Source organism: Myotis davidii, unplaced genomic scaffold (assembly GCF_000327345.1).
Source record: "Myotis davidii unplaced genomic scaffold, ASM32734v1 scaffold970, whole genome shotgun sequence".
NCBI classification, from domain to species: domain Eukaryota; kingdom Metazoa; phylum Chordata; class Mammalia; order Chiroptera; family Vespertilionidae; genus Myotis; species Myotis davidii.
This window is the reverse complement of record NW_006282204.1, coordinates 725,246-737,465: the sequence shown is the minus strand read 5'-3', so window position 1 is coordinate 737,465 and position 12,220 is coordinate 725,246. Positions and strand designations below refer to the sequence as shown.

The 12,220-nt window shown below is 40.4% G+C and overlaps 1 protein-coding gene across 1 annotated transcript in view; it reads right to left on the bottom strand.

Annotated features, from left to right (window-relative positions):
* The window catches only part of ABCA3 (ATP binding cassette subfamily A member 3), a 282,235-nt gene that overhangs the window by 204,409 nt on the left and 65,606 nt on the right, over window positions 1–12,220 (bottom strand). Inside the window, exon 6 of the mRNA XM_015571175.1 lies at window positions 6,341–6,600. Within this exon, the coding sequence (XP_015426661.1) occupies window positions 6,341–6,600 (260 nt within the window). The remainder of the gene's footprint in view (window positions 1–6,340; window positions 6,601–12,220) is intronic.

Genomic DNA, 12,220 nt, shown 5'->3' with positions numbered 1-12,220 from the left:
AAGCCATCCAGTCCAAGTCCTTCACTAAGTAAAATGCAGCCAACTGGGTGAGAACCATCATAATGACAATCCATATCAAGTTGGGATCAGGCTTCATCAAGGATTTTATCTCTGGATACTTTGCTGTAAAGAAAAAACAAACAAAATAAAAATCAGGAACTGAGAAAAGCACAGTTCTACAATGATAATTAAATCAACAATTAAAGTAACACACTAATCCCCCCCCCCACCCCAAATCATTACATGCCCAATTAGAGACTTGATCACCTCAGGAAGGAATAGATTCTAAGAGTACAGTTACTAAATACCATGTCATAACAAACTGAGAATTTATGTAGGAAAAATTAGCCTCAAAATGTAGACTCTCCACGTTAACAAAAAGTCACAAAGGAGTAGAGAGTTCATGTTGTCCAATTACCTCTCACCCCTAACAGTTCTTTGTACAGTAAACCTATAAGGTTTACTAAGTTAAAGCCATAGTCTGGTAAATCTAGTGTATGTATCTGGCAAATATTACATACGGAGGAAAGTGTCTCTAATGGCAAAGGCAGATTCTCCCCTGGATCCAACCACCCGGGAGAATGAATGTGTCTGGTTTGTGTGTTGGGCCCAGGAAGGCAAAGTTCCGAAGGAGCTTTTTCTTAGAAACATCAATGATGAGAATCATTCATCGGCTGCCTCCTGCACGCCCCCTACTAAGCACGGACAATGGGAGGGTGAGGGCATGAGTGGGGGGGAGGGGATAACGTGAGGATAAGGGCACATATGTAATATCTTAATCAATAAAAAATATATTAAAAAAGATAAATCCATATGGAATCTAAAAAAAAAAGGGAAACAACAAAAACAAGCTCATAGATAGAAAGCATACTGGTGGCTGCCTAAAGTGGGAGAGAAGGGTGGGCAAAATGAGTGAAGAGGATCAAAAGGCACAATTTCCAATTATAAGATAAATAAGTCATGGGAATGTAACATACAGCATAGTGCTATGGTTAATACTGTATTATCTGTATTTGTTTTTGTATGTGTCTTTATTGATTTTTTTAGGGAGAGGAATAGAGATAGAAACGTGGGTAAGAAACTTCATGGATCGACTGCCTCTTACACGCCCCCTACTGGGGATTAAGTCCACAACTATGGTTTTGGTTCATGGGTCGATGCTCAACTAGGGAGCCACATTGGTCAGGCTGTATTATATCTTTAAAAGCTTCTAGAGAGTAGATCCTAAAAATATCATGACATGACAAAAAAATTTTGTAACTATGTCTGGTGATGAATGTTAACTAGACTATGGTGGTGATCATTTTCACAAATGTATACAATACAGAATCATTTTTCTACTCCTAAAACTAATATAATGTTATATGTCAATTATACCTCAATAAAAACAAACTTTATTTCTTCCTCTCTCTTCTTATATCAGCAATTTTTAGTTGTATTTTCACTATTATTCAGTTTGAAATATTTTCTAATTCCTTTGTAATATAGTCTTTGAGCTATTGATTAATTATAAGTTTGTTGTTTAATTACACAAATACTGGAGTTTTGCTAGATAACATATTGTTACTGAGTCTTAATTTTCCATCTACTATTATTTTAAAAATGTACTTGTATTATTTCATTGCTTTTAAGTTTGAGAGTTGTTTTTTGACAACATATGGTCTACTTCCAAATATTTGCTTTTTCCTAGATGTACTGCATTTACTGAATCTATAATTCAATTCCACTTTGATAAGAGACTACTCTCTATAACTTTAAGTATCTAGTCAATCAGTGCACTTGAAAACAATGTGTATTGTGCATTATCAGGTATAGTGTTTTATAAACATTACTTAGGTTAAGGTAGTTGAGAGTGCTGTTGAGTCTCATTTTAGATCCAAAAACACAAATGGGTTAAAGTGAAAAGATGGAAAAAGATATTCCATGCAAGTGGTAACCAAGAGAGCTAGGGTAGCTATACTAATAACAGATAAAATATACTTAAAACTGTTACAGGCGATAAAGAAAGGTATTGTATGTTGAAAAGAAGGTCAATTTATCATGAAGGTATAATAATTATAACATGAGTGCATCAACATCACAGCTCCAAAATACAAGAATTAAAAATTATAGGATTAGCCTGGCCAGTATTGCTCAGTGGTTGATGTTGATCAATGAACCAAGTGGTTCTATTCCTGGTCAGGGTATATGCCTGGGTTGCAGGCTCAATCCCCAATAGGGGGCATGCAGTTTCTCTCATCAATGTTTCTGTCACTCTATCCCTCTCGCTTCCCCTCTTTCTAATAATCAATAAAACTTATTTTTTAAAAATTACAGAATTAAGGGAGAAATAGTTCTACAATAATAGCTGGACACTTCACTACACCACTTTCAATAATGGATAGAACAACTGGACAGAAGATTAATTTAAAAATAGAGGACTGTGCCGAAGCCAGTTTGGCTCAGTGGATAGAGTGTCGGCCTGCGGACTAAGGGGTCCCGGGTTCGATTCCGGTCAGGGGCATGTACCTGGGTTGCGGGCACATCCCCAGTAGGGGATGTGCAGGAGGCAGCTGATCGATGTTTCTCTCTCATCGATGTTTCTAACTCTCTGTCTCTCTCTCCCTTCCTCTCTGTAAAAAATCAATAAAATATATTAAAAAAAATAAATAGAGGACTTTGCCCGGCTGGCATGGTTCAGTGGTTGAGCGTCAACCTATGAATCAGAAGGTCCCAGTTCAATTCCTGGTCAGGGCACATGCCCAGGTTGAGGGCTCGATCTTCAGTGGCATGCAGGAAGCAGCCAATCAAAGATTCTCTCTCATCATTGATGTTTCTATCTCTTCCTTTCTAAAATCAATAAAAATGTATATTTTTTAAAATATAGGACTTGAACAACATTATAAATCAATTGAACCTACTTATACATACTGAACACATTAGCCAATAACAGCAGACTACAGATTTTTCATAAGTGTGCACAGAATATTTCCCACATGCCCCCAGGATAGACAATATGTTAGGCCACAAAATAAGTTTTACTACATTTAAGAAGACAAATCATAAACAGTATCTTTTCTAAAGACAATATATTAACTTGAGTCAAAAAAAATCAGAATGGAAAGTAGAAAATACCTTGAAACAAATGAAAACAAAAACACAACACAACAAACTTACAGGAGGCAGTGAAAGTAGGACTCAGAGGGAAATTTACAGACATAAATGCTTACACTAACAAAGAAGGAAGGTCTCAAATCAGGAACCTCAGTTCACACCTTAGAGAACTAAAAAAGAAAACTAAAGCCAAAGCTAGAAGAAGGAAGAAAGTAATAAAGCTCAAAGTAGATAAATAAAATAGATAACAAACAATAGAGAAAATCAATAAATACAAATACCAGAATTGACAACATTTTAGTCAAATAACTAAAATGACAAAAAAACCTCAAATTATTAAAATAAAAAATGAAATTGGGGATGTTACTTCTAATGCTGCAAAAATAAAAAGGATCTTAGAGCACACTATGAATGGCTGTATGCCAGGTAATTGGGTAATTTAGATGAAATGGATAAATTCCCAGAGACACGCAACCTGCCAGACTGAATTATGAAGAAACAGAAAATCTGAACAGATTAATAATTAGTAAGGAGATCAAATCACTAATCAAAACCTTCCAAGAACATCCCTGGACCTGAAGACTTACCTGGTGAATGCTACCCAATATTTCAAGAATAATAAACAACAGTTCCTCTCAAACTCTTCCAAAAATCTGAGGAAGAGGGAACACATCCTAATTCATTCCATGAGACCAGTATTACTGTGATACCAAAGTCAAACAGATACACAGGCAAAGAAACTACAGAACAATATGTCTTATGAATATTGATGCAAATTCCCTCAACAAAATAATAGCAAACTGAATTTGGTCACATAGTAAAAGGATTGTACAGCATGACCAAGTAGAATTTATTCATGGAATGTAAGAGGTTTCAACATACAAAATTAATTAACATAATGCACCACATTCAGAAAATTAGGGAAAAACACATTATCATCTCAATTGATGCAGAAATTGAAAAAAACACTCAACAAACTGGGAATAGATGGAATCCTCCTCAACATAAAAAATGATAGCTAACATTCTCTTTCACCTACGATCAGGAAAAAGACAAGGATGCCAGCTACCAATGCTTCTATTCAACCTAGTTTTTAAAGTTGTAGTCAGAGCAATTAGGAAAGAAAAGGTATCCAAATTGTGAAAGAATTAGTAAAAATATTGGTAGCTGGTATGGTCTTATATGGAGCAAACCATAAAGATTCCACATACAAAAAAGTCAGAATTAATAAATGATTCATCAAAGTAAAAGGATAAAAAGTCAACAAGCAAAAATCAGATGAACACTGTACAGTACCAGTGAGCAATCTGAAATGGAAATTAGGGAAACAATTTCATCTACAATAGCATACAAAATAATAAAATACTTAGGAATTAACCAGTGAGATGAAACATTTGTATAAATGAAAAGTAAAAAATCGGTCAACTTTTCAGGCCAATACATTCATCAAACTTCTGAAAAGTAGAAAACACTGACAATGCCAAATGTTGGTAAAGATACAGAAAAACCTAAACTTTCAAATATTGCTAATGGAAGTGCAAATTGGTAGAGCTTTATTGGTAAACTTTGCTGTTATTTACTAAAGCTAAATATGCATAACCTAACATTCAGGAAAAAAAGAACTATATATATAAAATGTTCATAGATGCATTACTAATAATACCCAAACTCCAAACATTAAAGGAAAATAGTGATAGTCATACTATGGAATGTTAAAACTCATAGAACTCAACAAATATAAATGAACGACAGCTACATGTGTAGCAAAATGAATCACAGAGACACAAAATAGTACACGATTACATTTATATCAAGTTCAAAAACAGATAAAATTAACTGATAATAAATGTTTTGAGGGTACACAAGCAGCCTTCTATTGTTGGCAGTGTTTTATTTCTTAGCAGGGTCGTGATAAAGTAGTCATGGTTTCTTTATGATAAATCCATTCAACTATTCTACTATAGCTTGAATGTTTGCATTCCCTCAACATCGTATGTTGAAAATCAAATCTCCAATGTGATGGCACTTTAATGGGGTCTCTGAGAGGTAATGAGGTGATTACTGCTTTTACAAAGGAGCCCTGGGAGTTGTTCTTGCTTCTTCCACTTTGTGGCTACACAATGAGAAGCTGCTAATTATGAAACATGAAGTAGGTTCTCACCAGACATCAATATGTTGGCACCTTGATCTTGGATTTTTTTAGCCTCCAGTACTATAAGAAATAAATTTCTGTTATTAATAAGCTACCTACTTTGTGGTATTTTTGCTACATCAGCCTGAATAGATTGACATGTACACGTAGTTTAAACCCTCTTTCTGGGTGTATGCATGTAATAATTCAATGAGAAATTTTAAAATAAAAAAAAATCAGTATTTTAAGCCACATGGTTGATGTTTGTATATCATGTTCTGAGGAACCAAAGGAAAAAGTGTTAATTTATCATTGATAACTATACAGATTTATCAAAAAACTCAGAAATCAGAAATTGGTAAACTTTTATCTAAATTCACCTAGACACAATTTCACAAACCAAATTAGTTATTTATTTGTATTTCACCTTATTTCAGGTATATTTTAGAGCATTTGGCATTTAAATTCTATCTGCAACATTTTTGTGAAGTTGTCTTCTAGAAAGAAAATTAAACACCAAACCAAGAACTCCAATAAAGACAAAGTTTTAAGAAATTGCCTGGAGATATAAGTGCTCACTTCTTGTCTGTTATTGAATCATAACCACCCACCAATACTAAGTGGGTAGAAATGATCCAACCTTCCACAGAATTTTTCCCAAAAGTTTATTTTCTTCATTAGATTCCACATATAGTACTTGTCTTTCTCTGACTGGTTTATTTCACTTAGCATAACAAACAAAATAGAAACTGACTCAGATACAGAGAACAGACTGACAGCTGTTGGGGGGGAGGGGTACTAGGTGGAAAAGGTGAAAGGATTAAGAAAAAAAATACCTCATAGACACAGGCAACAGTGTGGTGATTATCAAAGGGAAAGGAGGTGAGACAGGTAGAAGAGGAAAATGGGGGGATAAATGATGATGGGAGGAGACTTGACTTGGGGTGATGAACACACAATACAACATAGAGATGATGTATTATAGAACTGTACACCCCAAACCTAAAATTTATTAACCAATGTCACCCCAATAAATTCAATAAAAATTTTTTAAACATTTGCCTGAAAGACCCCACATTTTCCACAGAGCTCTATGTCACAAGAAAGTAGAGTTACCTTCAATCGGTTTTCCTTTTCCCACACAACAGACTGAATGATGGTAAGATAATTCACAATGAAGACAAATAAGATTACTAAAGGGGCGAAAACACTAAATAGGACATAGAAGTAATCATGATCATATCTTGGGTATGGAAATCTCTGAACAAATACATTAACATTTGTGAACAACTGTTGTGCGGTCTTGTGGTTATGATATTTCATGATGGCCTTATCCAAGGCATGCTGCATGAGCAGGAACCCTTCAGAGATGTACCCTAAATAAGAAAACAAGGGTTACTAAGTACAACAGAACAATAAATAGCTAAGCTGAACAAAGAAAACGGCAATAAAACTACGTCAAAGATAAATAACAAAGTTAATGCGGTGATGAGGTCTTTGCCAGTCTAAATTTTACAAAGCCCTATTTAGTAGGCACTAAATTTCACTTTGGAAAAATGAAAAATGTTCTGGAGATGTATGGAGGTGATGGTTGCACAATAATGTCAATGTACTTAATGCCACAGATCTGTATACTTAAAGGTGGTTTAAATTTTATTATGTATACTTTACCACAATAAAAAATAGTTTTAAAAAAATTTACACACAGCTATCATGGTGCCCCCATACAGATACATAATACTTTTTTGTTAAAGATCCTAATTCCCAGCTTCCCATAAGCAAAATATTGTAATTATAGAACTGCTTTCTTCAATTTCAATCAACTGAATGAGCACTAGATAAATTACTTGATAGGGAGAGACTTTGATTATGTGCCTTCACATTTGAATGAAAGTCAGGCTGAGTGAGTTATATGAACTGATGTCCACTAAGGCAATGCTACTCAGTGAGCCTTAGATCTGTCACAGTATGCAAATACTCTCTTACCAGTAGATGAATTTACTACAGAAATTAAGAGCAAACACTTAAAAACTTTTATAGAAATTTGGCATTTCCATGACATCTAAAAACTGGTCTTTCTATTAATCTATATAAATCCTTTGTAGGCTTTAAATATCATATTTTCTCCCCTGTGAATGAGGCCTTTTAATTTTTTAATAGTCTTCTAAATGATCATAAGTACTTAATTTTAATGAAGTTCAATTTATTTTTTCTTTTATAGTAAACTAGAGGCCCAGCACATGAATTCAAGAATGGGTGGGAGGAGTGGACTCCTGGAGAAAGTTAAAGTCAAGGCTCTGGGAAGGATAATTGGCCAGAACTCTGAGTCCTAAGGATCAGAGGGAACCCACACAGCACTGACTTGGGCCCATCCCATGGGATGGGCGTAGTAGAAAGAAGGTCCGCAGAATTGCTGGTTGGCAGGGAATCCTAGATCTGGGTCCACAGTCAGGAAAGGCTGAGGAGTGCCGGCGCAGAGGCACAGCCTTTCCCCCTCGCAGGGGAATCTTGATCTGGGTCCACAGTCAGGAAAGGCTGAAGAGGGCCTGCAGGAGAGGAGTGCGTGGAGGGGCAGCCTCTCCGGCCTCTGTGGCTTGTGCCTTTCTGCATGGAGCCTAGTCCAGTGATGGCGAACCTTTTGAGCTCGGCGTGTCAGCATTTTGAAAAACCCTAACTTAACTCTGGTGCTGTGTCACATATAGAAATTTTTTGATATTTGCAACCATAGTAAAACAAAGACTTACATTTTTGATATTTATTTTATATATTTAAATGCCATTTGACAAAGAAAAATCAACCAAAAAAAATGAGTTCGCGTGTCACCTCTGACATGCGTGTCATAAGTTCGCCATCATTGGCCTAGTTCATAGGACCTTTTGGATACAGACACTTACCTATGGCTAGAGTGTGGGAGAAGTTACAGAATTGTGGAATCTGGGGAGAGAGGGGGATCCAGGAGAAGTGGCAGCGAGTTTGGTGCTGAGTCATGCCTGAGCCTGTGACCTGGGTAGCCATTTTGCCCTGAAGAGATAGCCCCTCCCTCCAGTATCCAGGCAACTAATACGACCACACCCAGATTCCACCTTGAATGGTAAAAGGATTAAAAACAAAAACAACAAAGAAAACAACTAAATAGTCCCTGAGAGCACAAAGGTGCTGGACTAAAGAGGGACTCTCAGTCCCAGCAATCAGAACCTGAGAAACACTACAGTACAGAAGACTGGGATCTTAAGCCAGCCAAAGGAACACTTCACTTTTACATTTTTATTTTATTTTTTATTTTTTTTTTTTTAATTACTTTGTTATCTTTTTTCTTTGTTTTTCCTGTTTTTGTTTGTTGCTTTATTTTCTATTTCTTTTCACATTATTTTTCCATCCCTCTATTTTATTTTTATTTGCTATTTTTATACCATTTTTGAAATCAAATTTTTTGTAAATTTATTATTTTTTCTCGTTCTCTTTCCTCTTATCCACCCATCCCCTTTCTACTTCATCCATACTGAACTGAGATCTTCTCCATATTCATCCAATTCTTAACCTTATATTCTATATATCAGCTCAGCATCTACAGATTCTGCCCCCACCCTCTTTGCTGGGGATTTGGTGTTTGTATTTTTTAAATTTTTTTATGTTTTTATCATTGTTACTATTACTATTTTTGTTGTTTTGTTTGATTGTGTACCTATTGGTTCTGTGGTGTTTCCCCCCATATCTATCTATATCTATCTATCTATCTATCTATCTAGTCTCCTTTTTCTTCCTTTTTCTTTTTTCTCATCTTTTTCGCTCTCTTCGCTTTCATTTATGCTCTCTTTTCTCGCCCCTAATTCTCTTTTCTCAGGTGGTCACTTATAGTGGGGTTATTATTGTTGTGAGTACATTTTTGTTTTGGTCCCTTTGTGTTGTGTCTTGTCAAGGAGAATTTTATCCTGTCTGGCCAGGTGCTAGAGAGTGAGCCTCATAACCAGACACCTAGAGAGGAAACTCCATCCACAAACAGGTCAATAACACCCCAGACCCAACTACAAAGGCAGGAAGAAGGCGGCAATGAGGGAGAGAGCATGAGTCAGTGAGGGACCAAAAGAGGAGTGTGTGGTCATGTGTGATGTGTGTACGTGTATATGAGTGAGGCACAGATAGATCCCACAGGACCTTCGGGGTCAGGCTAAACAGGCTCGCCTAACTAGGCAGCCTCTGCTACCATTGTAAGCAGTTCCAGGAGGCCAGCTCATCCTCAGAAGCCTAGTGTTTTTAAGTGGAGAGCTGCTATAACTGGGAGCCAGGCCTTACCCCAACCCAGGGTGTCCTCAGATATCATCTGGGACTCTACAGACACCCCTGCCAGGGACCTGCTACCTCAGCTGTGGTCCCACAGCCAACGACGTCCAGCAACCCTGGGCACAGGCTCCTGTGAGTTCTGAAGCATGCTCCCCTCTGACTGGCCCAACACCTTAGCCCGGGGAACTGCAACCACTCAAGCAGCAGACACGTGAGTGGCCCACTCCTGTCCAAAAAGCAGCAGCCCCGCGAGCAGCCTTCCCCAGGCCTAAGAGCAGAAGCCTCAGGTGGCCTGCCCCTGTCCAAGGAGCAGAGCTGTTATCTGTGTGAGCAGCCCTCTCCTTCGTCCAAGGAGCAGCAACCACGTGAGCAGCCTGCCACATCTAAGAAGCAGCAGCCCCACGCAGCCTGCCCCCGTCCGAGGAGCAGCAGCTGCACAGCCCACACCTTCCTCCTGTCTGAGGAGCAGTAGGTGTGCGAGAAACCTGCCCCCATCCAAGGAGCAGCAGCTGCACGAGAAGCCTGCCCTCATATGAGGAGCAGCAGCGGTGTGAGCAGCCAATACCCATAAGAGGAACAGCATTGCCATGAGCAGCCTGCCCCAGTCTGAGAAGCAGCAGCCACACGAGCAGACCGCCTATGTCTGAGGAGCAGCAAACCCTGTGCAGTCCACACTGGTCCAAGGAGCAGCAGACACATGCACTCTGCACCTGCCTGACGAGCAGCAGCTGGGTGAGTGGCCTGCCCCCATCTGAGGAGCAGCAGATATACGTGCAGCTCGCTCCCACCCGAACAGAAGCAGCCATGCAGGCAGCCCATCCCTCATCCAAGGAGCAGCAGTCACGTGAGCAGAAAGCCTCTGTACGGGGAGAAGCAGCTGCACTCTGGCCCAAGGAGGAGCAGCCGCCCAAGCAGCTCACCCCTACCCAGCAGCCACACAAGCAGACAGACCGACCACATCTGAGGAGCAGCAGCCCTGCACCGCCCACACTGGTCCAAGGAGCAGCAGCCACACAGTCTGCACCTGTCCAACGAGCAGCAGCTGGTTGAACATCCCGCCCCCATCTGAGGAACAGCAGCCGCACGTGCAGCTCACTCCCGCCCAAAGAGCAGCAGCCACACAAGCACCTGTCCCCCATCTGCATGAGCAGCCCATACCCGTATGAGAAGCAGTAGCCCTGTAATCAACCTGCCCCTTTCCAAAGAGTGGGGACCTCATGAGCAACCTGCCCATCTGAGGAACAGCAGCAGCGTGTAGCCAGCCCAGATCCAAGAAGCAGCAGTCATGTGAGCAGTCCTTGCCCATCCGAGGAGAAGCCACGTGAACAGCCTGCTCCTGTCCAAGGAGCAGCAGCCACGCTCAGACCACTCCCACCTGAAGAGCAACAGTCCCATGATCAGCCCACCCCTGTCCAAGGAACAGCACCTGTGCGAGCAGCCTAACCTACCAGCCAGAGAAGTACCAACCAGAGGAGCCACTGCCAACTGAGGAGCAGCCACTACCGTGACCACTGGAGGAGCAACTGCAGCCCCAGGAACCACTGCCACCCAAGGAGCAGGCCCCCCATGACTCGACATCTGGATCAGTAGGCAAGACCAAAAATGGGTAGACAAAGAAACCCCCAAAGGATAGAAAAGGAGGAATCGCCAGAAAAGCAGCTAAGTGAAACAGAGGAGCAATATGTCAGAAAAAAGAATTCAGAAAAAGGATCCTAGAGGGCATAAACCGGATGGAGGAAAAAATAAACAACTTATGTAAGAATCAAGAAGAAATGGATAGGAGAAAACCAAGATGGCGGCATAGGTAAACACTGGAGATTGCTGCCTCGCACAACCACTTCTAAAATACAACTAAAAGACGGAATGGACATCACCCAGAACCACAGGAAGGCTGGCTGAGGGGAAATTCTACAACTAGAAGGAAAGAGAAAGGCATACCGAGACTCAGAGGAGGTGCAGTGTGGAAAATACAAAGGTGCGGAGGTGCGTGCAGAGCGGGCTGGCGGCTGAGGGCACGGTTGTCTGTTTCAATTGGGAGGGAGTCTCAGGATCTGAGCTCCAGTTCTGGGTGAGTCTCCGGGGTCCCAGACTCAAACGGGAGAAGCGGGACTGTCTGGCATCAGTCAGAACTCGAGGGCAGCTTTCTCTCCGAGGTTTGCAGCGGTTGCTGGGACTCTGAGAGGCAGAGCCTCTGGGGACAGGACTGAGAGCAGCCATAAGTGCTCGCTCTGCCCACCCTGCTGATCCCCTGGGACATGCCCCGCCCAAGCCTTGCACAGAGGCATTTTCTGGTTAGCCTCAGGCAGAGGCTAGATTAGCACAGCCCTAGAAATCCACGACAGAAGTTCTCCCATTACAGACACAGCTGATTCTCACAGCCAATTGGCCTGGAGGTCAAATCCCACCCAGTGTTACCTACAACAATCAAAGCTTAGCTACAAGTCTGTGCACAAAGACCACAAGGGGTGCACCAAAAGTGTCTACCTCAGGTAATTGGGACACTTAGCACAGAAAGCCCATTCTATTGACACAGCGAAGCATAAAAAATGCCAAGACAAATGACACAAATGACAGAACTGGAGGAAAGCAGGCTGCTGGATATAGAATTCAAAACCACACTTTTGAGGTCTTTCAAGAGTCTTCTAGAGACTGCCGATAAACTTAATGAGATGTACAAGAAATATAATGAGACCCTCCATGTTGTGATAAAGGAATAAT